Here is a 27,108-nt window from a genome sequence, read left to right as displayed (position 1 = left end):
GCAAGCAGCATGTGGTTAATAGAATTGTCTCAGATCCTGAAGTTTGGTTCTTGTGGATCCTTATGATTCACTTTTTCCCCCTCAACTCAATGGCTGAGGTTCCATTCCATATAATAAAGGGCCTAATTCGCATGGCATTATAATGGAAATCACTCTCTCTGATGGTCAGACTGTATGGCATGAGACAGGAGTTCCATTTACATCCAACAGGTCGTTTCTGAGCCCTCCTGCCTCTCAGTTTGAATTGGGTTAGACTTCCCTCAAGCTAGCATACTTCTGTTTCCAACTCAAGGGCTGTTTTATTACTCAGGGTCACTGCACAAAAGCATTGAATGAGAAAGACAAATATGATCCCTCAAAGGCTAGGACTTTTCTGAGGAAATAAAAGAGGTTATTTTAATCAAATTAAAGGAAATTGGAATATTTAGCATTTGTCTTTCAAGTTGATCAGGTTTGCATGAACCACCTCTCTGATTCTAATTTGTAAAAAGGTTTCTGTCTGTAATTCAACTTACCAATTAATAAACATAATTTTTACTGTTGTTATTCATTAATTTTTCTTGATCCCAGAGTTACAATTTTACTTTGATGTGTCAATACAAATGATGACAGCTGGTTGTGCTGACATTCAGTCCAGTTCCAAATACTTTACTCAAAAATATGTAACCATGCATATCTGCCAAGTGTTATTAAAATAATTGTTCTAACATATTTCCCATTTCAAGTAGCAATTTTGTGACTTTGGCATGTATTTTTCAGAAAAGGAAATATCTACTAATCTGTTTTTGGAGGAATGCATAAGGAAAGACAGTACTTGATGCCTTAAAGCAGCCTAAAACCTGACAGTGCGATATCCCATTCAGATTCAAGTTGTGAGACATCCACCCAAATCAGTCTGAATTAGGTTTAGAAAAGTTTTTTCTGCTCTGTCAAAATACATTAAAAAAAAAAAATTATAGCTCTGTCTTCTCTGCCCTGGGAGCAGCTTACCTGCCACAGCCACTCATCCCCTGAAAATGTACGCGTGCGCCAACTTTGTCTCCACCCTCCCCTCGGTCAGAAGCACCTCCCAGGGCTGAACCCATCACTGTGTGCAGTGGTCCTGAAATGACCAGAGACACTGACAGATGAGAGCCTCAGCAGCTTGACAGCCCCACATACTCTGACCTCACTCATTTCTAGACGCAGCTTCCAAACTAGTACCGTCTCAAGGGACATCTACACAGCAGCCAAGTTCACCGGGGCTGGGGCTGCCACAGTACTGGTGGTAGTGGGCTCCGAGGCTGGAATTGGGGCTGTTTGGGAGCCTCACCATTGGATATGCCAGGAACCCTTCTCTGAAGCAACAGTTTTCCTATGCCATGCTTGCCTTTGCCCTCTCAGAGGCCACAGGGCTCTTTTGCCTGCTGGTGACCTTTCTCATCTCCTTCACCTCGTGAAGGAGCTGTCCCCACCGCCCATAGTTCTGTTCCTGTGTCTGGCCTGCCCTGTATGTTCATTTTCGTATACCTCCCCAGGCAGCCTGGGGAAAGTGGTTGGCTCAGGGTTTGACAGAGAAAAGGCAAATAAATACTGATTAATAAGAAAAAAAATTATAGAAACCCTGTTCACTGTTAAAAAAAAAAAAGACAACATTCGCTTCAGTTATTCTGTGAAGATTGATCAGTTATGATGTGAAGACACAAGCAAAATCACTGTTATTTAATGGAAGTCATTACTGTACCAATAGTTTTATTGTATGACATTTATCAACAGTAAGATAGATTGTGTATCGACCTCCCAAACATTCAACTAATTTGCTTTGAGGATTTAGCTGAAAGGAGAAAGTGAAAGTGAAAACCCCTTTTCATTTATTTATACAATAAATATTTATCGAATACCTACTATGTATCAGTCACTGTACTTGTAACTTGAGAAGACAAAATGAGGATGAACGCATGCTTGGAGGGTATATAGTACACTCAGACAGAAATATGCTTTGTTAAGGAACAATTCTATAAGGAAAAATGCTTACCTGGTGGACTCATTCTGAGCACCAGAATATTGATTACCTCTGCAATTTTGGGATGGGTTGATTTGATTCAGGTTACTATCTATGATAATACTTCAGAGATTATTTCTAATTATTGTAAAGTTAATCAAAGGATTCAGAATGACTGAACTCACATTGATAAACAAGAATAATAATAGTTTACCATTCGGTCAACTTAAGTATAGCTAAATGATAGATCTTATAAGGAGATCAAAACAGAATAAATAAAAATGCTATATCCTGGTGTTTGGGGGTTAACTTCTAATCCATCCTTACCACAAATTAGTGAATTATTTCCTTTTACCTCCAGCCTCTTTTTTTTTCTCACTCAGATTCTCTGAGAGTGATTTCTGCTCTGTGTTGGTCTTGCCTTAAATGGCTGCTTTATTCTATCAAGGACCTTGTTGCCAATTTTAGAGAATTCTGTTTTTTAATTTGAAAATGTACAAGTTCAGATATTATAGAGCAGGGGCATCATTAATTTTACTTCTGAGGAAATTTGCTTTGTTAATTAAGCTTGGCCAAATACTTGCCAATATATATATATATTCATTAACCAGGAATATTTTATCGATTTGCATATTGCTGCTGTTTTCTGTCTGTTCTGAATGTTACTGAAGCCTCTACAGGAAAAATAGCATTTGGGTTGTATTGGACTTGGAAAAGAATTCTCCCACTGCACAGAAATTACAGGTGCCACCTCTCTTAACCTTTAAGACATCCTTGTATTTAGGCACCATCAAAATCCTAAGAGCTCGTGTTCTATCAGGGGTGATACATTTATAATGGCGGTATATATGAAATGCTGTGAGATTTTTAAAAATGGGCTTATTAATTGCTTTAGGTATTGGGGATTTACAGAAGGTGTAACAGAGGCACTAAACCTTGAGAAAATGGTGTTTGCCAGGGAAACAAGTGCGGGGCAGTTTCAGATAAATAGGAAAAAGGGCAAACTTTCATTACGTTTAATTCAGCAATTATTTTTAAGGAATCAGAGTCTAGTTTACTCTGGTTCTACTACCAAAGTTGAGGGCCAACCCTGAAAAGTAATGAGGAGACTGCCCTTCAACTTCATATACATACTTTATGTATCCCACAAAGAGCAGCTCTCCCAAAAAGCTACATGTCAAAATGTATCTGCCCTGCATCGTCCTTCCACTCAGGACATGTGCTTTAGCTTTTCAACAATTCTTTGTTTCAAAAGGTCCAAGATAAGAACCTTAATAACTGATCATTACTTATCCAGCACTCTTTCCAGCAATAATAATACTTTAAAAGGCCGATCCTAAATCGATCCTAAATTACAAATAAACGAATGTTTGGAATTCGTGGAATTTTAGATTAGTGAGGATATATTTTAGTGCAGTAACGTCTGTTAGAATAGTGTGGAGAAGACTATGTGAAATGAGATCCTTTCTTTGAGAAATCAGACGTTATTATTGTCGCTTAGCCATGGTAATCTTTGTTCCATTTGTCCTTTATAATCAAAATTTTCCCCAATCCATGATGAACTGATTTCATTGGCAGCTGGAATATTTTTTTAAGTCTTAATTTGCTTTGAAACTAGGAAGAAGAATAGCAATTTAAAAAAAAGTGCCAAGAAACATTTTTACTCATTTAGTTGAACAAGACTGCATTAAAAGAGTGTTTTTCTTTTATAATGAGGCTTTAAAAATGGTAATTTAGCTAACTTTTAAAAAATTTCTATGAAAAGCCTTTCATCACTGTTCTGGTTCCCCCTGACCCCACCCAGTAAGCGAACATGTAGTGGAAATACATTAATTACATTTTCTAATAAGATTCTGTAGCTATTGGCCCTCAACTCTAGGGAAACCTAATTACAGCTTATCAATTGCAATTAAGTCTTCCAAATATTCCCTAGATGTAGTTGAGAAAAGAAAAAAGGTTGCTAACAAATTGTAGAAAAGATTGAAAGTTCTTTCTTTGGCTGTTAAGAGGTCACTATCCACCTATGGGAGAAAACCCTAACCCGAACTTGGGGAGGCTATCATAGAGTAGCTCTTATTTTCCTGAGACCATCTCTGGACTTGGGTCCTTTGTGCAGCGACTCTTGTGGAGTTGGGTTGATCTTAGGCACCATAGCCCTTATTGCCTTTGTTGACTTTGGGACTATACTATAGAGGGTTCACGTTTTCCAGTGTCCCCTTTCAATTACCTGGAGTTAAGCCCTCAGGGTGAGGCAGAGAGTGGATGGAAGACAATCACCGTAAACCAGAGCTACAGGACAAAGCTGAGATGTGGTCATTAGCGTGAAAGGCTAAGAGGGAGGGCAGGAGGTTGAAGGGCTAATCCAACAAAGCTCCCTGGAGCAGCACTGGGATGGCGGTCAGTGTTTCAGCTTTAGCGTTTCAGGTGTGAAGGCTGTTTCTTGCTTATGAGGTCCAGTAGATGTAATGAGCCCTCTGTTTAACTTCTGATCTGGTCCTTTCAGTTGCAGTGTTCTTGAACTGGAACGCTGTTTTTGTTTTTGTCTCTGAAAGGATTCTAAGCACCTCAAGCTTGGTTTCTTGCCTCTTCTTCATGTGACACCTGAAAGTTAGACAGCATTCTAACCTACAGCTATTATCTACAGCTATGTATCAATAAACTACACTCAAAGCTTAGATGGTAAAACAGTTACGGTATTTTCTTTTTTTCTTCAAAGATCTATAATTTGGGCAGGGTCCAGTAGAAAAAGCTGCTCTCTTCCCTGTAATGTTTCTGAAGCTGTTCGACTCGGGGCTGGAGGACCAGCCTTCAAGATTTCTCACTCACATGGCTGGAAAGTGAGCACTGACTGTTGCCAAGGAGCTCAGCCAGGCCTCGGGCCCTGATGTTTTGATGTTTTCCATGGGCTGCTTGAGCTTCCTTAAAGCATGGTGGCTGGATTCCAAGGGAATCAGGCAGAAGCTGTGTGACCTCTTCTAACCTGGCTTCAGAAGCCACTCAGTGTCACTTGTACTGCATTCTATTTATGGAAACAGTCAGAAGTTCAGCCCAATTCAAGAAGAAAGGGTCCTGGACTTCTCACTTGATGAAAGAGTAACCAGGTCCTAGAAAGAGCTCATAATATGTTCATTTCTATGGAAAATGTAATCTGTCACTGAGGGGCTCAGCTCAGAAGGTACCTGATGCTCTATTCAAGTCCTCCCAACCTGCAGTTTACTGATTCCTTCATGGAGCCTTGTGAATATACTATAGCCCTCACCAAACCTTTCTTTATGTGCCAACCACCTAATGAAAACCTAATGCCTGAATTACTCTTTTAAAATTAATTTTAAATTAGCTTGCAGACTAGCTACATGTTTAAAATTAAGCATTGTGGAATAATTTCACAGGTCTCTTGAGCACGAAGAGTCTCTCTCTATCTTTCTTAGTATTAAGAAAGTATATATTGGGCCGGCTGAGTGGCGCGTTGATTAGGAGTTGGCATGGGACGCCAGCTCTGAGCAGGAGGGCCTAAGTTCAGATCCCACATGAGAGCCAGTGACACTGCGCCCTCTACAGCTAAGATGGTGAACAACAGCTCGACCTGGAGCTGGGCTGCCGTGAGTCACTGGCGATGGTGTAAGCTGCAGTGGGGCTGGCTGGCAGCGGGCATGAGCTTTCGTGAGCTACCATGAGCCGCCATGAGCGGCCATCCAGTGGCTGGTGAGCAACTGCCTCACCCGGGAAGAGCGCAATGATCACAATACCAACATGGGCCAGTAAAGCGACATCCTCCACATCTAGACTGAAGAACAAAAGGACAGCAACTTGTCTGTTCCCCTTCCCTGATTCCCCAATGCTGTTCCCCTCCCCCAATTCCTTAATAAAATCTTTAAAAAAAAAAAAGTATATACTATGTCCCATGAGGTACATTCTAGGCAATTGGCTTATACTTTTCAAATACCAATGTCATGAAAAACAAGAAAAGGCAGAAGGACTGTCCCATTTAAAAGGGGACTAAAGAGACATGCCAAGTGAATGCAATGTGTGATCCTGGATGGGATCCTAGATGTAGGAAAAATGCTATAAAGAACACTATTGGCACAATGGACAAAACTCAAATACCATACAAACAATAGACATTATGCAAATGTGCACTGAATTTAAATGAATTTAATTTTAAATCTTTGGATTCTAATACTTAGCGTGACATGATTGACAGCACAGCAATCATAAAAATCAACACTTGCTCATATTTCAAATAAATACCCCTCCCCCACCCCCCAATCAGCAGCAAGGCAAGGTCAGGTTAGGCAAATAAATGGAAAATGTTTAACCAAATATTCTCCTCAACTAGTGAGGCCCTTTTAGTAACTCAAGCTGCAACTCAGCTGAGGGTTTACCTGCCTCATCAGACTTCCTTCTCAGGGAGCCTCCCGCCCCTGCAGGCAGGAGGGAAATGAAGCGAGAATACACAACTTCTGCTTTAGCACTGATGGCCCACCTCACTGCTGCCCCATCCTTGCTGACTCCCTTCCAGTTCAAGATTTTGCCCATGTCTTATCTGATCCGTCGGGTTCTGCTCTTTTGTCTGCCCCATTCTAAAGTTGCCCAGGTCTCTGTTAATTAAAAGTCCCCTCCTTTACTCCAGGTAGTCTGGGTCTGTTGTATCCCACACTACGGGGGGACCCTTATTAGTCTTAGACCCTCATTGTCCTGTTTTTCTAAGTGTCAGCATCAGATTCAAAGAATTCAGATTCCCCACCACCACCTACTGCCAAATAGCAAGCAATTCTAATCTTTGACTTGTGTCTGTCTTAAATATCAAGTAAAATTTAAATATTAAGGGGGTCCTACTCATTCCATGACTGACGTGACCCTACTATTTTCCATTCTGTCCTCCCCAACTTTCTTGCTCACCACTTGGCCCTCAGACTGATTACCCATCATGCTGTCTCCCAGCCTCTTCTACATCTTCCACTTTTTCTCTCCCTCCCTCTGTCGCTGCTCTTTATTATGAAGCTCCATTTGGCTTCTTGCCTTCGTTTCCCACCTCCTGTCACCTGGAGCTGTTCTGGGAGCAATAAATGAACAGAAGATGAACTAGCAAACACAAGATTCACTTTTCTGAGTGGGAGGAAGAGAGACTGGAAACATTTATAATTTCACCTTTTTTTTTAACTCCCATAACAAAAGGTAATTGTAAAACACCTCATAAAAGGCATGAATGAATGTTTTTCCACCACACACAAGGTGCAAAAAGATCATGTTTCTTTTTATTTCTTCATCAAATCAAATCTGTTTCTGAGCCCACCTTGTCAAGCTCAATGAGATGCCCAATATCAATATGTCTCCATGACTTCCTCCCGTCCTCATTCCCACCTCCCTGTGTTGTGCCAGGATCCCTATCCAGGCTGCTGTGAGGCCCAAGGAGCGGCCATGGCTCCTCCGGCCACATCCACCCAGCCCAGACCCTCCATGCCAGGTCCACGCGAGCTGGCCCCAAGGGCCCTCACTGGTGCCTCAGAGACCCTGTCACTTAGTGTCTAGCCATCACAGGCATTGCCTAGGCTTCTGCTATGCCCAGTCTTGTTTCTGGAGCACTGGGAGCAAAAGTGCCACCGTTCGTGCCACTTATAGAGCCCAAAAACCAGGTGTTACGCATGTCTTCAGAGGTCAGTGCATTAATGTAAATTAGCAAGTTCAGTATAAGCCAATAGGGAGTGACAGGGACTGTGCTAAACTGAAGAGTGAATATTCCGATGCTATCAAATTTGTTTTCTAGGGGAACTGAATTTGAAGATTTTCACATGAAATCATCTGTTTCAAGGTTGTTACCAACCAGCTAAAAAATTATAAACATGTGCGGGTGCAGCCTAACATGTCCATCACAGATGGGAACCCCGCCCCCTCACAGGCATCTTGCGAACTCTGAGCCCCAGAACCAAGTCCCCCTTTTTGCAAATGGGCCTCTTCCTACTTCTGCTTAAAACCACGCCTGCTTACACTTGAAACCTATATAATTTCGCTAATTAATGTCACCCCAATAAATTTAATTTTAAATAAATAAATAAATAAATAAATAAATAAAACCACGCCTGCCATTACTTTCCCATATTAGCAGAGCCACAGTGATTGATTCAGCAGGCTTAGCCCACACTTGGACTAAGGGAGAAAGCCTGTTTGGGGTTGCCTTTCGTGGAAGGGCCATTTCTCTTTCTCTCAGCTGGAAACTGTGCATGCCTCTCCTTCATCCCCCACACTTCTCAGGGGTGAGGGAACTCAGATATAAAAAAAAACCAAAATCCAGGTGCCTTTCCTCTGTACGTTTTATAATGAAGCACAAAATAAATGTAGTATAAACACACATGTGTAGTGTTTAAGGAATAATAATGAGCCAACACTCATGTCCCTAAGCCAAAAAGCAAAATACACTACTGAAGTGTCCTGTACCCTCTCCTGCTCTCATCCCCTCTCTCCTCCAGAGTATTAACACTGCCATGGATTTTGTGATAATTATTCCCTTGCTTCTTTTAATAGATTTATTACCTATATATGTACTCTAAATACGTTATTTAGTTGAATCTGCTTTGAACTCTCTATGTCTCAAATTAGAACGCACACATTCTTCTGTGATCTGCCTCTTTAGTCAAAATTATGTTTGAAGAATTCATCCATGTTACTGAGTATAATTAACAATTATTTCTTCTGCAGCATATCACCAATTATTTCTCCATTCTATTGTTGATGGGCATTTGGGGTGCTTCTATTGTTAACAAGGCTGTGTACAATTATTGTCATTCTCTCATGGGGTACGTGTGCAAGAGTTTTCTAGGGTATTTTGGAAAGTGGGATTACCAGCTTTTAGGATGGGTACATTCTCTATTTTGCCATTTACAATTTCCCCAAATCCACTTTACCCAAGTGGTTGTTTCCTCCAAACTGCTTTATATGGCTGTGTCATTTTACACCCTACCGACAGTGTGTAAGATTCTTGTGGCTGTGCATAAGTTATCAGGTCACCCCTAACATTGTCTAACTGAAATTTTATTTTTTTCAGTAAATTCAGCTAATATAAAAGGCAGGACACCAGCAAAGTTTTCAACAATGCACTCTACTATAGGTGACCTTACAGAGGAGAAATCAGATTTGGGTTTTTCAAGAATCCAATGTTGTCATTATTTTGATCATAAATGATCAGTGTCCTAAAAATAATCCAGAGATTCTTGGAGTAGAAATCCCTCCCAGGTATTAAGAATATCATGAAAAAGGCTTTTTACCATGATGGGTTGGAGTAAATATATACCGGGGGTGCCAAAAATATGTATACAAGTGGACACTTTGGTCAACGTTAGTCAAGCAGTAGTTCACCATAATCAGAAGTGTCTGAACACTGATGGAACCATTTGAGTACCTCTTGTAATTGCAGGAGTCAAATGTGACTTGTATTCATCATTTGTTATTTGGTATATATTGAGTATTACAATTTTAATATAGTTTTCCTTTCTTAAAATGTGTATACATTTTTTGGCATCCTCTTTCTCTATATGTATTTTTGGTGATAAAGGCATTCATTATCTTTTTATCCTGGTATTATTACAAACTTTGATTACAAACTGTGCAATTCCACTGTTACCTTGTGAACAACTCTCTCTCTCTCTCTCTCTCTCTCTCTCTCTCTCTCTCTCTCTCAATGATGTAAAAAATTTTTATTCTATTTTATTAGATTGACTACTTAGTCTTAATGTTTTGAAAAGTTATGCAAAATGCAAAACAAGTAGATCTCTTCTAAATCTCAAAATATTTATTTTTTCATATATTTGCATGCAAAATGAGGAATGCAAGATTTTTAACACATTTTAAATCTAAATTTTTTATCTTCCTCCAGATATACAATTCAATCTAAAAACTAATTCTCTTTAATCAGAAAACAGAGTTAATTCCTGACACTGCAACAATTTGTCTTGCCGTGATGTGATAATGTGATATTTGTAGAGAACTAAAATAGCACGATACAAATCCTTCAGACTTGTGGGATTTCTAACAAAAAGGTTAAAACTGCATTCTGCAGCCATGCAAATTAGCATAGACTTCCTCTATAGCCTTGGGTACAACAAAACAGGGGCAGTTCTCAATAAAACTAAGCTGTTGAGGATAAAAAGTCAGAACTCAAGACAGTAAATAGGAGCTGTCAATTCTTTGTTCCCCTAAGCTGCTGAAGCTTAGAGCTCCCTGATGCATCATTACAAGTGTATTGCTAAGTGTAGGGAGAGCCATGGGGAGTCCAAAAGACTGACTGTTTCGACTTATTTTATTTTCAAAAACTTGAAGTGTTAAAAAGACCTTAGTCATCTTGACATATATCATTCTTTCTATTTGCTAGGATAACATGAATAGAACTATATCAAGAAAGCAATTGGGTATGTACTCACACAGCAAATGGTTCACACTCATGGGTTATGCACTGGCACTATGCAGAGATAAACCAAAGAAAAAGAACATATGGTCCATACATACTCTTAAAAGTTTATGTACACGTACACACATATACATACACATACACACACATACACACACTTATATATTATATAAATATATATCCACAACTTCAAAATGTGTTCTACAAGGTCAGACAATTAAGTTTGCGAACTCATCCTAGAAAAAGTGCTACATACCTCATTGCTGAATATCACTACAGTCACCTTTGAAGTACTCCCCTTGGGAAGCTATGCACCGACACCAGCTCCTAGTTCACCCTTCAAAGCAATTTTAGAACTCTTTCTGGAATGGCCATCACAGCTGTCATCATATTACTCTTGTTGTCCTCAATGTCATCAAAATGTCTTCTTTTCAATATTTTCTTTATCTGTGGGTAAAGAAAGAAGTCATTGGGGGCCAGATTAGGTGAGTAGGGAGAGTGTTCCAATAATTATTTGTTTACTGGCTAAAATCTCCCTCACAGACAGTGCCGTGTGAGCTGGTTTATTGTCATGATGCAAGAGCCATGAATTATTGGTAAAAAGTTCAGGTCACCTAACTTTTTCACGCAGCCTTTTCAGCACTTCCAAAAAGTAAACTTGGTTAACTATTTGTCCAGTTGGTACAAATTTGTAACGAATAATCTGATATAAAAAAAAGGTTATCAAGTTTGTTGCAATAAAGTTCACAAACTTAATTGTCAGACCTCGTATGCCATAGAAAGATCCACTTTACTAATTAGCCATACATATGGCTCAAGTAGAGTGACTTGAGAAACCAACAAAATATATTTAACTATATATTTCTACTCTGCCTATTCCATTGAAAAAAGAAGTTTCCACTTACAACAGCATTCACACACAAGATTTGGAAACAAAATGCTATAGCATCATAACTGGATCAACCCAGCTAAAACGGTTGAAAGATCACGATCTGGCCAACTAATTTTGGGCAAAGGTGCAAAACCATTCATGGAGGAAGGATAGTCCTTTTAGTAAATGGTGCTGAAGCAATTAGACATCCATAAGCAAGAAAATGAATCACAATATAAACCCCACACCTTACACAAAAATTAACTCAAAATGTATCAGAGATTTAAATGTTTAATTTTATACTATAAGATTTTTAGAAGAAATCACAGGAGAAAATTTTAGGGACCTAGAGCTTGATGACATGACATGAGCTCTAGACAAGAAAAGCATGATCCATAAAAGAAAAAAAATCTACAAATTTACATATAATTGTTTTTCCTTTGTGCAAACTGTGTCAAGAAGATGGGGGGAAAAAGCTACAGAATGGAAGAAAATATTTGCAAATAATATATCTGACAAAAGATTTGTATTTAAAATATATAAAGCATCCCCCAAACTCAAAAATAAAAAACAATCCAAGTAAAAAATGGGCAAAAAACATGAAGAGACATTTCACTAATGAGAAAGTATAGGCAGGGATTGAGAACATGAAAAACGTTGAACATCATTAATCATTAGGGAAATTCAAATTAAGACCATAATGAGCTACTACTGCAAATCTATTAAACTAACTAAAATAAATAATGACAATCCAACACCCATTCCTGATAAAAAGTCTCAGCAAAGTGAGAATAGAGGAAAACTTTCTCAACTTCATAAAGACTATCTACAAAAATATAGCAAATATCCTACTTAATGTTGAGAACGTGAAGCTTTCCCACTAAGTTCAGGTACAAGGCAAGGATAGCCCCTTTCACCATTGCTTTTCAACATCGTACTGGAAGTCCTTGATAACGCAATAAGGCAAGAAAAGAAAATGAATGCTATACAGGCTAGGAAGGAAGACATACAACTGTCTTTGCTTGCAAATGCCATCATCATGTATGTAGAAAATTCAAAAGAATCAACAAAAAATAAACTCCTGGAACTAATAAGCATTTTATTATAGCAAGGTAGCAGGCTATAAGGTTAATATTTAGTCAATTGCTTTTCTTTATACCCACAATAAACAAGTGAAATTAGAGGCTTCAAATGTGGCATTTTTAGCTTCTTGATGTCAAAGCAAAAAGGAAAAAATGGTCACTTTCAAAGTGCACGTTGTCTACTTGGGGCAATAACCTCAAAACGGTTCATTTTGAAAGATTTCATGGGGAGAGTAAATTTGTGCAATGTCTTTAAGGAAAGGAGAAAATATGTTCTTCATCAGTGATTCTCAACCAGAGGCAACTACACTGGGACATTTAACAGAGACTTTTAAATGGCATCTTTGATGATTACATATCAGCCTCCTGGGGAACATGGCCCTCTTTTGAGAATTCTGCTATAGTGGACTGTGCTGCTCGGAGAGTGTACTAACAGGAGTACACAGGTGATAGTCTCTCAGGTGTCCAGGAAGGAAAGGAAGAATAACACCTGTTCTAAATAAAGGGAGTGGAATGAGTCATTTATTCATCCATTTATTCTAAAAACATTCAGCATAGGCATGGGCAAAGGTACTATGAGATAGAAAAAAATGAAACATGTATTGCGTTGGAGAATGGATGAAAATTAAGTACTTCTGCATGCCATACATTGTATTGGGAGCTTTCCATATATGATTTTATCTAATCTACACCACAACCTTGTGAAGTAGGAATGATGCCCATCTCACAGGTCAGGAGACTTTGAGCTCAGAGAGGTTAAATAACTTGCCCAGAGTAACACAGCTATGAAGTGCCAGGATAGAATGAAACTCAGGTGCTTTCTGTATGAACGTGACCTACTTTCACTCTCCATTCCAGGGCCATTTCCTTCTTGAATAACTCCAGGGGGCACCATTTCCATTCAATTCTGTATAAATGATGCCCCAGGAGCACAACTGGGGAGGAAAATCAAAATGGCTGTAATTAAAACACACATTCTCAGGGGGTTCATATCCTAATTTTGGAACGAAGACCAGTGTGTATACATTCCTAAAAACAATATAAAACAGCAAAAGAGGAGAACAGAGATTGGAGGGATTAATTCTGCCAGGATTGGGGACTTGGTATTTGGGAAGGGGTTGAAAAAGCAGAATTTAAGAAGAATGGAGGAGATTATGACAGATATTACTGTCATGTGGCAAAGACATTTTCATGAAGAGACAGGGTATGTTTTACAGGGCCTTTCTGGGGACTAGAGATGAATACAATCTACCTGGGAGAGGAGTGAATTAAGTGTAAGGGACAGAAATGGACAGTTTTGAAATCCAAGCATATGTCTTCATTCATATCTCTCCAATTCTGTATCCTGCCTCATCTTCTCAAGCAACAAAGAGAGGAATCTAGAACTGCTTAGTGGAGTGACACTGATATGTAAAATCCCATCTACTGTCCCAGTAATTTAAGACCTCAAAAAATAAAGAGGGAGTTTTGAAGGAATAAACAGTAGAATTGGGTCTCTGACCCTAGCACTCCTTTTTCCTCCTTCCTGCTCCACCTCCACATAATCCATCCTTGAAACACAAGGCCTTTCTTTCCCAACGTCTTGGCTGTGCCAGCTGGGGGGACATAAAGGAGTTCGTTTTGCAGCCCCAAGAATCTAACTTGGTCAGAAGGAGGGCTTGCTCAGATTCTTCCTGGCAGCTCTCAGGCTCTCCTTCCCCATACTTCTTGGATGCATCGATTAGAGATGCATGGTTTGGATTTGGGTGCAGCTGTTTGCACACATACCACACAGAGATCGTGGAACATAAACGAGAGTGATCTCAATTACGACTAGGCCTAGAAACCTGGGAAATGAGGATGTGTGTTCCATAGAGCGGACTGCTCTTTCAGAAGAGATTTCAACTGTGTTCAGAAATATATTCCATAGATCTTAATTGCTGGTTAGGGGGAGAATTAAGCTATCCTCAAGTTCTGAACTCTGCTCCCACTCTGTCTACAGGAATGATGAGCTGTTGCCACCCCACCCGCCCCCGCCCACTATGACATGCTGCCCCACCCAGCTAGAGATGACAGATCCAGCAATATGTGGAGAGCTCAATCAGCAAGGAGATACCTTTTCTGAAAGTTCCAACACTTAGGTGGAAATCTTGGTGGGGAAAGAAGAAATCTGGGTTGGGAAGAGGCAGGTGAGCTCCCAGGACAGCATCATAGACTGGTATGCCTTGGGTGTAAAGAAAGGAAAGGAAAGGAAAATGCAGGGAGAGCTATGAAAGGAGGAGGTGGAATCAGGAATTAAAAAGGGAATTAAAACAAAAAAAAACGTTTCAAAGGGAAGCGGAAAGAAGGGCAGGTAGAATGTGAGAGGAGAAGGAAGTTTGGGTATTCAATTTTTCTGAGGTTGGCTTCAGTTCTGAACTTTACTTTTGGTGTGATGGATAGGAGATGCCACCCTTGAGAGATTCATGTCTGTTTCTTCCTTCTGGTAGTTGTATCCTGCTGTCTACGTTGCTATTTTGGCTGCTGTTTCAGGATCAACTTAGCCTGTAATATCTAGAGCTTGTTAGAAAGTAGAATGGCACTAAGAGAAATCAGGCAGCCAACTTTTTGGTACCCTCTGACTTTTCTATTATTTTTCTCCCTAAATTGCCCTAAAGGTCTGGACTAAAAATAAACTCTCAGTGCGTTTGTCAATAGACACAGGCTTGAGTATCCCTAGTACTTGCCCTGTGACTGGGTAAATACAGGCCAGGAAGGAGAAAGGTAGCCAAAGTGGGATAATTGGTGAAAACCAAAAGATTTCTGTACTCCAGTGGGATTCATTTATGAGATTTTAAGTTAAAATATGATCTGACTTACTGAAATTTAGCAAAATATAGCCACTGGTTCTGGAAAGTGAGAGAGTCTAGGAGTGATGGGTTTCTGTTTGGCTCTCTTGTCTAGTCAATACTTTTGCCTGCTCCTTCCTGGGCCAATTATTAATACTATGTTGGACATTAGGGACTTTGTTTCCATAACAAACGTTTGTATTAACATTTCAGGGGACAGACAATGGAAGAAGTTGGACAGGACCCATTGGATGATGTGTAAGTAATAAGAATGATGGAAGAGTTCAGTAGAGGAGCTACTGTGGGAAGAGTCTACAGCAATCCAATAAGGAAGAAAATTTCAGTTGTGTAGGACATCATCTCCTCAAGCCTGGGGAGGCTTCCTGGGGAGAAAAGGCTTTGGTTTCAGTTCTTTGGGCTTCATCATACTAATGGTGGGGTTGTCAGAGACAGCTAATGTCTTAAAAAGCTAATCACTCTTATTTAGGGAAACGACCCCTTCCCATCCCTGCCAGACCAAGCTCATGTGCCTACTTGACTGCGGTTGAAAAACATGCAACATAAACTCCTTAGGAGACTGTAATACAAAGGAACTGGAGTAGTCTTCTCCCTTGCAGAGCTTTAAATGTTTTATAGGTGTGGCTTGGATTCTGTATACTCTATATAATTTTTAAAAATTTGACATTCAGTATTATTTTATACTAGTTTCAGGTGTACAACACATTGGTTAGACATCTATACAATTTATGAAGAGATCCCCCCAATAAGTCCAATATCATCCTGGCACCACACATAGTTATTACAACATTATTGACTATATCTCCCATGCTGCACTCCATATCCCTGTGACTGTTTTGTAACTACTGGTTATACTTCTTACTGCCTTTACCCCCTCCATGCACCCCAACAACCTCCTCCCATTTAGCAACTATCACCCTGTTCTCTGTATCTCTGAGTCTGTTTCTGTTTTGTTTATTCTGTTCTTTAGATTCCACATATAAGTGAGATCATATGGTATTTTCCTTTCTTAGTCTGACTCATTTCACTTAGCATAACACTCTCTAGGTCCATCCATGTTGATGCGAATGATAAGATTTCATTCTTTTTTATGGCCAAGTAATATTCCATTGTGTGTGTGTGTGTGTCACATCTTCTTTATCCAATCATCTATTGATGGATACTTAGATTGCTTCCATATCTTGGCTATTGTAAATAATGCTGCAGTGAACACAGGGGTGCATATATCTTCTTGAATTAGTGTTTTGGATTTCTTCAGATACATACCCAGAAGTGGAATTGCTGGGTCATAAGGTAGTTCTATGTTTAATTTATTGAGGAATCTCCATACTGTTTTTGCATAATGGCACCAATTTGTAATCCCACCAGCAATGCACGGAGGTTCCTTTCTCTCTGCATCCTCTCCAACATTTGTTTGCTGATTTATTGATAATAGCTATTCTGACAGGTATGAGGTGATATCTCATTGTGGTCTTAATTTGCATTTTTCTGTGATTAGTGACATTGAGCCTATTTGCCTATTTGCCTAAATATGGCTATTTACCATGTTATGTCCTCTTTGGAGAAATGTCTGTTCAGGTCCTCTGCCCGTTTTTAAATTGGATTGTTTGGTTTTTTTGATGTTAAGCTTTATGAGTTTTTTATAAACTTTAGGATATAATTTTTTTCAAAACAAATAAGTTAGGGCATAATTATTCACATAAAAATACATTTATTTTGCTTCATAAATGATTTGTGTTTCAATGGGTTCCATTTACAATATTTATAATTAGAATGTGATTTGAATCCAAGAATATAATTCATGCAAAACACTGTAGAAATTAACTTATCATGGAAAATTACATTGTATGGCCAATTAGGCATAGTAACAACAAAAGATGGGCAATGAATGAGATTATAGGGGAAACCATCTTAGGGCTCCTATGGTTTCCTGTCCTGAGTTTAGTAATGAAGATGGTTTTCCTGTAGGCAGGAGATGATGGAAATATCGAAATTAGAAGTAACAAAACAGAACCTCGTCTACCTGAACTCAGACCTTGAAAAGGACCTGCAGAGGTTGGATGAGGCAAATCAGGTTCTTCTCAGAAAAATTCAAGAAAAAGAAGGAACTATTCAAAGGTCAGGCTTTGCAGTGGGGGAGGGAAGGCCTTCTCATCTGAATGCACCTGGGGATAGACAGAAGCTGGGAGGAAGGTTTACTTCCTTGTCAGTGAATCTTGGTGTGTTATTGAAATTCTGAAACATGAACTGTGATGCCCTCAAAAGGCTTTGTGCATAGATTTTTTGCATTAAATCTCCACATTAGGTTGACGTTTTATTTGCACTGCATTTGGTAGTTACTCTGGTTCCCTGAGACCTTGCAGTAGCTTCCCAAGCTGGGGTCCTGGCACCTTCCTTAGGACTGATCCACACCTGGGTGACTATTTTTTTTTCAGTCTGGAAAGAGAGATCACCCTGTCACTAGGAGGAGCTAAAGAAGAGGAGGAGGTGGACCATGTCATATCTGAGAAGGAGGAAGCCCTGAGGGACCTGGAACTAGAAGCAACAAAGCTGGTAAGGGGCCATCTAGGAAAGGCCAGCAGGCGCGTTGGGCTCTCAGTCTGTGGTTCTTTTTCCCAGGGGATCATCATCGTGTGGCCACTGCCTCTGTGTCTGTAGAAATTGCAGCTGTTTAATGGCATCTCTAGGAATGAAGTGCTCGACATGGGGCCGTCTGTCCCCAGATCCTCTGTGTGGATCCCCAGATCGCAATTCAGTGGCCCAGTCAGGGGGAAGGTACAATGCAGAGTAGGTTTGTCCACTTTGCCTCTTTCTTTCACAGGAAAGAAGGAATAAGATTCTAAGCAGGAATGTGGTGGAGCTTCAGAAGAAGGTAAGGTGGGCCCTGGATTGTCAAGGACCCTGGGCTAAGGCTGCTCTTGGAAGGAGGCTCGTTGCTTAGGAATCAAGAGTCATCTGAACTCCTGAACTCTCCAGTCAGACTGCAGCAGGAGCAACCAGCAAAACCTGTGTGCTCCCCACTCACTGCAGCCTTCTGAATCTCTCAGACAAACTCTGATTACCACCACCATTTGTTCTCTGGGAATCACGGATCGGCAGTGAGAGAGCTACGGGGCTGCAGAGGGAGGAATGATCTGTCCCCCCCCCCTCCCTCAACCACCCTACCTCATTTTCTCTTCCCCTCCTCCTCATCCTTCCTGCCTCCCTGTGGCCTTGTGTCCTTGTTTCCATGGGCTGTGGGAACAAAAAGGCCTGTCCAGTAAGCATGAAGCCAGCCAGCTTCCACAGGCAGAAGGAGACACTTTTCTATCAACCTTCTATCTGGGATCTAAATTCATTTAAACACCATTCTGCAGCCCTGAGACCCCCAAGTCTGCCACTATCCCAGGTGTTCATGTCTGTGCCTTGTTCAGTTTATGATTTGGGGATATTTCAGATTTCACAGAGATTTAAGAATGCTGACCTTGATAAAGGAAGCCCAAAGCAGATGTTGGCAGAATTGAAGGTGAGTAGAAAAAGAAACCTAGAGATTTTCTGGGATATGCTGTGTCAGTTCTAAGTTTGGGGAGGAACTGCTTTCCAGGACTCGTCCAGGCTAGGTATGTCTGTGTGTTTATTGGAGGTGAGCCAAAGTCCTTTGTTCCCTCTACTTTACCCCATGGCTGTAGGGCACTCATAACATTATTAGTCACCCTGGTGGCAGAGGTGACTGCAATGACCAGGAAGTGGAGGGAATTGCTCCAGACCTCATTGTCCATCAGACAACAGAACCCGGGTCTGCATGCCCACCGGGACCTGCCCTCAAGAAGTTTTTGATTTAAATGACATACAAATGCAGACATTCGTGGAGGAAGGGAATACTAACTTCCACAATTATACAACGGTCTTTGCTTTTCCAACTCATGGCCAAGGAAGTTTTACTTCTTAAATTTATCTTTTTCTTCTGCTAGAAGGCAAATCCAATGAGGACATGAATTTTTGTCTATGTTTTCACTCCTATTTCTCCAGTGCCTGACACATAGCAGATGCCCAATAAATATGTGTGGAATCAATGAATAATTTGGATGTCCAACAGAGGGAAGAAACCCTACTGGGAAGCTCTTTGCCGATTTATGTGTCAAATACGGCAATTTGGCTGAGCGCGCCCTGGCAGAGCCCTACTATCCTGTTTCTCTCAGAAAAAGAGGCTCGGGGTTTTTGTTTTGCTCCATGATTCAGATGGCATGTGAGTGCACCCTATGGAGTGTGAGAGAAACAGGCTGCTGAGCTTTGCTCAGTCACACTGGAAGGCGGAAGATGGCTAAGTCCACAGACTGGGAAGTCAGGCCACCAAGGCTGAAATGTCAGCTCTGCCACTGTGTGGCTTTGAAACAATTATGCACTTAACTTCTCCTTGCCTTTGTCTCCTCATCTGTAAACTGGGGTTTATGACAGTGCCCGCCCCAGGCTGTTATACTATGTCCTCAATATGCGATAGCCGTTATTATCATGATCTTTGCTGGTCTGGAGAGAGGGTGATGATTCCCCATTCGCTTTTCACAAAAGAATGCTACTAACTGTCTGCTGTCACTCATTGTCTTCCACAGGTGAGACTAGAAACATCAACAGAGTCCTGTGCAAAGCGAGAGAAGGAACTGGTCAAGGTAGAGGCAGTACCTTCCCTGCTGAGGGTCCGCCCAGGATATAAATGGGAGAGAGCCCAAAGGTCCTAGGGACAGAATAGCTTGAGGCATAGGAGGGGTCAGGGGAGCAAGAACCTCTGGCAAATAAATTTCTGATTCACGTGCACGTGAAGAGAAAGAAAGCTTATATGAAAAGTACCAGTCTTACTATTTCTTAAACACCCCTCTACCTCAAATCTCACATACTATTGTTGAATCCCAAATCTAAGTGCCCTGAAACATCTGACTTTCACCTGAGAGGCATATGACAACCTGGGGAATTTCCTGCGCTCAAAATCAGACACTGCCCAGGAATGATGAGATCACTGCTTTGTGATGTGGTTAATTTCTCATCAAGTAAGAAGTTGCTAAGTAACCAGTCAAACATCCAAGGCATCAGTTAGGGTCTCAGGGAACAGCCCTAATTGGTTCTGATTTAACTCATGAGATTTGTTTTTTTCTTTTCTTTCTAGATCGAGAGCGACTACCAGTCTGTGTACGAGCTTTGTGAGGACCAGGCCCACTACATAAAGGTACGCTGCCCCTGGGGGGAAAAGTCAAGTCAGAGTGGTGGCAGAATTTCTCCAAGGCCGTGCATTCCTTGGTTTCTCAATAGGCGAAAATCTGCCACTGGGAAAATGAAAATGCCTTTTAAACAACAGCAACAGTGACACAGTTGTTTGTTAAGGATTTACCTTGTACCAGGTACTGGTACACATGGTATTTTTAAGCATTTAAAACACAGTACTTTTCTCAATCATTTTGTCCCATAACTCTATGGGGGTGATATTGTTATAATCTAGAGGACAGACACTAAGGTTTAAAGGAGTTAGAAAATGTTCTCCAAGAACACAGCTAGTAAGCGTCAGAGCTTGGGTTTGAATATAAGCAAGATGTAAAGAGAGAACTCCTTATTTTTCATATATATTCATCGGGTCACTAATTACTGGGACATTGCCCCCCTTGTGTGTGCACACCCATGCGTGCACCATTTGGAATATTAGGAAAGGAATTAGTCTTAGGAGAATCTTTCATCAATGACATTGTAATGACATATATGGAAATTCTTGATTATGAGAATAATCTTCTTTTTAATTTCCATGGGAAGAAATACCAGGAAATCCTGAGACAAATGGAAAAGGAAAAGGAAGTGCTGCTTCTTGAAAAAGAAGTGTAAGTTTGGAAAAATGACCTCCCTGATAGACTGAAGTGACAGTCCCCAGATGGTCTTTGAAAAGCAAAGTATGTACTTCTTAGACCAGTTGGTGTCACTATAAATGGCCCCCAGCAAATCAGCCTCCGCTCCAGGCTCTAGACGGGAGAATCATCAACACTCAGGTTTCTCTCTTGCCCTTCTCAGCAATCAGTGTTTAAAAGGTCTCTTTTTTATGTTTTTTTCATGTGTCCTTAGTTGAGTTTTATTCTTGAAAACTGACTCAGGCTAGGTTCAAAGAGGAAGAATTCTAATAAAAAGGGGTCAGAGGACCCAGCAACGTTTCTCCATATGTGTGTGCCATCCCCTTTCCCAGGACTTGGTGATCTGCCACATTGTCTGGGGGCCCCAGGGGTGCCCTTTTAAGTATGCTCCATATCTATAGACTTCATATGGCTCAGAACTTGACACGCTTGCCTTTTGTTTGTTTATACTTCTAAACCACATTACATATCACATTGCATAATATACAAAGTGCACGAATCTTGAATATATAGCTTCGCAAATTTTTATACATATATATTCACATGTTGACACAACTCAGATCAAGATATATTCTAGAACAATTTGATTACCCCCAGATGGCTCCTTTGTGCCCTCCTCTCAGTCAATTCTCCTTGCAAAGGTAACCACTATTCTGACTTCTATTATTTTTTATTATTGATTTTGTCTGTTCTTGAGCTTTATTTGAATGTTCTCTTTTGTGAATTTCTCACTGAGATTCATGTATGTATGTTACTGCATACAGCCATGTTTTGTCCTTTTCATGGCTGTATAGTATCCCATTGTATAAATATGGCACAATTTATCTATTTTACTATTGATGAACATTTTGGTTATTTCCAGTTTGGGGCTATTTCAGATAAAGTTGCTACAAATATTCTTATGCATGTCTTTTGTACATATCTACTCATTTCTCTTGAGTATATACCAAGAAGCAGAATGCTGGGTCATAAAGTATGTATTTTTGGCTTTATTATGATAAAGCCAAACAATTTTCCAAAGTTGCTGTACCAATATCTCCCTCCATGAGAAATGTATACAGGTTTTAGTTACTCTATATCCTCACTTTCACTTGGTATTTATAGTCTTTTTAATTTTAGCCACACTGACAAGAGTGTAGTGATATCTAATTTTGATTTTAATGCACTTTATTACTAATTATTGTGTTGCACGTATTTTCAAGTGCTTATTGAAAATTTGGATATCCTCTTCTGTGACGTGTCATTTTCCTACTGAACTGTGGTTCCTTATACATGTATTTTTGATAAGGCCATTTGTCACATATAGGTATTACAGTCTATTCTATGACTCTCCTTTACTTTCTTAATGGAATCTTTTGATAAACAATAATTTTTAATTTTAAGGAAGTATAATCCATCAAATTTATCAATCCTTTTTTGCATAGTGCTTTCTTTGGGTCATAAAATTATTCCCTATGCTTTCTCCTAGAAATATTTTATTGTTTTACATTTTACACTTATGTTTACATCCATCTACAATTTATTTTTTCTATGCTGTGAGGTGGAGATCAAGATCCATTTTTTTTTTTTTTGGTATAGACAGACAATTGACCCAGCACCATTTATTGAAGAAACCATGAATTTTCAATGGTGCCTTGTGTTATAAGTCAGGTGACGCCATATGTCTGGATACTTTATTCTATACCATTTGTCTATGTCTTTACCCTTGTGCCAATACTACACTGTTTTAATTACTGTAGCTTTATAATTCGTCTTGACATATGGTAGCTTAAGTTCTGCAACTTTTTGTTCTTCTTTAAGATTATCTTGGCCATTTGAATTTCCATATAAATTTTTAATTAGTTTTTCAGTTTCTACAAAAAAAACTTGCTGAGAATTTTATTGGACTTTAATGGAATCTATTGATAAATTTGGAGGCTAATTAACATTTAAACAATGTTGAGTTTCCCAAATCATAAATATTATTTTCCCCCCATGTATTTAGATCTTTTCAAATTTCTCATAATAATATTTTGTAGTTTTCTGTGTAGTGTTACTGTACCTCTTTCATCAGATTTATTCCTAGGTATTTGATATTTTTGATGCTATTATAAATGAGATGTTTGTTATTTTGATTTCTAATTGATTACTGCTAGTACACAGAAATACAGTTTGTTTATATATATATTGAACTTGTATCCATTAACCTTTCTAAATTCACTTATTCTAATAAGTTGCTTATAAATTCTCTTAGATTTCCACCTATGAATAACAGTGTATATCTTCCTTTTTAATCTGTATACATTGTAATTTTTTCTTGCCTTATTGAATTAGCTAAGATTTTAGTACAATATTGGCTAGAGGGTTGACAGTGGGTATCCCTGACTTTTTACTCAAGTTAGGGGAAAAGCGCTTAATATTTCACAATTAAGTATGGCGTGTGTTTCTTATAGACATCCTTTATCAGATTAAGAAGCTTCCCTTCTGTTCTGAGTTTGCTGAGTGCATTTTTTAAATTATTATTAGCAGGTATTAAATTTTATTAAATGCTTTTTCTGTATGTATTGAAAGGATCATGTTTTTCCCTTAGAAATGTACCAACCAGTGCCCCTTCATGTTTAAGAAGCCTCAAACTCTGATTTTTACTGCCCAGCACTACAATCCCACTCCAATCTTTGCTCAGCTTTTTAAGAGTCTCTCGCTTTCTGGCTTTTCTTGGGATCTTGAGCTACTCATGTACAGCCTTGACAGGAAAGTTCATTCAGATATTTCAACTCACTTCTTTATGGTTGCGTTTCCCCTTAAGTGTTTCCCCTCATGTCCTAGTCACTCTGACGGTCTTCTACTCCACCCTCTGTCTCCTCAGCCAGTTAATGCTCTTTGGACTCTATTCCCCACACCACAAAAGGGCAAATGGTTTTGGGGAAAGCCTGAATAAATGAGGAGCTCACCTCGGTGTACTTTCCTTTGCTTAGGGTTTGCATCCCGTTGGCTTCTGACTACATTCTACAATGCATTCAAACAGCTGTTTTATGTACTTCGTCCAGTTTTTATGGCTATGTTTTTATAGTTGGTCTAGTCTGATGCAAGCTATTCCATCATGGCCAGAACCTGGTGTCTGTAACACTTCTCCCTTTTCTCCTCTATTTGATGATTACAAAAAGATATCTCCATGAAAAGACTGAGTAAGCTTTACTGGGTCAGACCCTCTTGGCAGGAAACAGTTCTAAACTCTGGACAACAAAACAAAACAAACCAACGAACAATCAGAAGGCACTGGAGAGTGAATAAAAGCAGGCAGATCCTGGAGGGGAGTTGACACTTGGAAGAAGGGACTAATAGCAGGAGGTGATGTCCCCATTTTTATCACTGTCAGCCTGAGGGCAGGCTAAGCTTGGTGTGTGAGGAACAACTGAAACACTGGGAGAAAAACCTGTCGTCTTTCTGAGCTAATAAAATAGAGGACAGATTTCGGAACAGTCAAATCTCCCAGATAAAAAGCAAAGAGCCAGGGATGGAGAGTCTCACATTTTGTGTCTAAACTTTGCCCAAATCACAGGCTGATCTCTAAATCACGCGTGCTCAGGGCAGTGAGTAGCTCAGCAGAGGATGTCAGACCTGACCTGAGATTTGAACTGCCACCAAGAGATAGACTTTTTGCTGTTTAAATTGAACATCAGGGTTATTCTTGATTCTTTTCTCTTGAGATTGGAACACAATTTTCTGGTTCTTTGTATGCTGAGCCTTTATGAATTTTGAGCATTGAGCACTGTGACTGTTATCAAGCATCTAGGAAATAATCATAGATTTTGCATGACTTATAGAAAAGCTCCTTTCATCAGCCCCTCAGATTACATTACATAATTCTTTGATCTGATCTTTTTACCCAGATTCAAAGCCCAGAACAACTCTACCCAAGTTGTGAAACCTGGATCTATTCTAGTGGAGACCATTCGAAACAACGTGGTAAGTCTTCCTTGCCCCAGATGGAGCTTTCCTCTATCCCTTCCTCCCCTGTTCTCTGCTCTCCTTTGTAACAACTCTAGAGTTAGGAACTAATGAGGTTCAGTACTGTGCGCCACTCCATGTCAGTTATACAGTGGGAGAGCCAGGATTCAAACCCAGGCAGCCTGACTCCTGGGTCTAAGCTCTTAGCCGCCCTGCTTACTGCTGTGTGAGCACATGGACAGGCACAGCTGGGCCTTTTATTGCTTCCCACAGGAGAAGACGGTCACTAAGAAACAGAAGAGAATCTTTTGGTACAGGTAAGTGGTAGAATCTTGTTTGTTTTGCATAGTCTAGGCCACATTCACTCTATAGAAGTGAATGGCTTAATAAGGGCATAAGGAATAAGAATATACACATCCACCAACCAGAAAATATCAGGCAGCCTCAGATTTCTCCCAATCCTTCCTTCCTTCCTTCCTTCTTTTTTTCAACACCACATTTATACAGGACTTGGTTGTTGGAGAAAGTGGCTATTTCTGAGAAGCACAAGCTGGAGGCTGCAGGTTGCATTTCCCTTTCACTTTCCATTCTTATGATCCTGGCTGGATATATCCCCTTCCTATTTTTCAGATCCTGAATCTGATAATCTCTGCTATACACTTTGCTGGAAACAAAGTTCAGGGTGCCTTAATTTTTTAAGTTCTTTTACTACAGTCTGCAAAATTTTAGGGGAAAAAAAATCACTTGAAGTCGGTGCCTTTTTTAAAAAGAAATTGAAACAAGGAGACAGACTCTAAAAGGCTACATGTGGCACTTTAATGAAAAGTGTCACTATGACATTTCAATATAGTTGAAGACTGAAAAGACCAGTTTTCAGGGTGGAATTTTCTTGGGTGCACACAAGAAAACACACACACAGACACACACACACCTTTTATAGTTTGAGTTGGTCTCTTTTGGCATTTGATGTTTAGAAAAAGCCAATCCTAATCATTTTACCTGGAGTTAATGTCAGACATGGCCAGTCTTATTTCAAATTTTAGAACTGCTTGCTATAGTGGACCTGAAGAGGGCCACTGGTCATGAGACTCCCAAGTGTGATGGTCGTGGACATTTTCTGACAATCTTCAAAGGGCTTCCCTATATATAGTACCTGGGAAGTCTTCACTTTGCACCTCTAACTTTTCGAAGTGGACATCTATTCGGTTGGAGGGCTTAAATGTTGAGAGAACTAGAACTGCATCCAGTTCCTAACCACTATATCAATCCTATTCTGTAATCACCTGTCTCCTACCCTTACCCTTTGTGTCTCCATTCCTCACTTCCGCATCAGTTTTGCGGGAAAGTTATTCACCATTTGAGTGAGGTTTTCCTCCTTCTACTGGGTCCTGCGCTGTCTCTTTCCTAATGATGAATGTCCCTTTGCAGGCATTTCCAGTGTCTTGTCTTCATGGTCATGATGTTCGTTAAGCTGCTGGGTTATGTGCTTTTCCACCTGCAGTACATAAACCCAGACCTCCTTGTGGACGCTCTTCCCATGATGATGAGCAGGGGCACCTTGAACAGGCTGAGGGACGCCTTATTCCCCTTCCTCACCCTAGAGGTGGAAGAAGTTCTACCACACTAGTCTGGAGTGGCTTGGGGGGCTTCATACGGCACCCCAGTGGGGAGGGGGCGTGGCTTTGCTCTGTGTGGGGGATGGGCCGGGAAGGAAGTGGGAACCTGGACTCAGGGCTGCCACTCCGACACCTGACCTTTTCATTTCATCCGCTTCCCTTGCTTTCCCTCTGGAGTGTATCCCTTTCAAATAAAGAATATATTTGACCAGAGTTCATGTGTGTGTCTGTGAACTTCATCTGTGAGTCCTGGGGCCTCACTAGGTACCAGAGTTATCACCCTGTGATGTGACAAAAGCTGCACTTAAAGTGAGATCAGAAAAACTCCCCCAGGACTTCCAGTCTCTGCTGCATACTAGAAAAAAAAAAAAAGTAGAGAAAAAAATCCTGACTTAATTTGTTAGATTCTCTACTCACTCTGGGGTAGGCACAAAAGACATTCAATTGAGGAGCCACTAGGTCAGCGGTTCTCAACCTGTGGGTCGCGACCCCTTTGGGGGTCGAACGACCCTTTCACAGGGGTCGCCTAAGACCATCGGAAAACAAAGAT

At 40.2% G+C, this 27,108-nt stretch overlaps 1 protein-coding gene and 1 pseudogene across 1 annotated transcript; both read left to right on the top strand.

Moving 5' to 3' along the window:
- Positions 1-965: 965 nt before the first annotated feature.
- On the top strand, positions 966-1,439 carry LOC109386241 (ATP synthase F(0) complex subunit C2, mitochondrial pseudogene; annotated as a pseudogene).
- A 13,923-nt stretch (positions 1,440-15,362) lies between these two features.
- Positions 15,363-26,569, top strand: LOC109386240 (transmembrane and coiled-coil domain-containing protein 5B-like). The gene is made up of 11 exons (XM_019649190.1): positions 15,363-15,397; positions 17,126-17,275; positions 17,593-17,710; positions 17,979-18,029; positions 18,594-18,662; positions 19,744-19,800; positions 20,292-20,351; positions 20,927-20,991; positions 24,885-24,960; positions 25,216-25,259; positions 26,371-26,569. The coding sequence occupies exons 1-11, from the start codon at positions 15,363-15,365 to the stop codon at positions 26,567-26,569; spliced, it is 924 nt and encodes a 307-aa protein (XP_019504735.1).
- Positions 26,570-27,108: the final 539 nt, after the last annotated feature.

Source organism: Hipposideros armiger, unplaced genomic scaffold, assembly GCF_001890085.2.
Source record: "Hipposideros armiger isolate ML-2016 unplaced genomic scaffold, ASM189008v1 scaffold_130, whole genome shotgun sequence".
Lineage (NCBI taxonomy): Eukaryota > Metazoa > Chordata > Mammalia > Chiroptera > Hipposideridae > Hipposideros > Hipposideros armiger.
Note: the sequence above shows the minus strand (reverse complement) of the source record. Positions and strands in the feature narration are given on the sequence as shown.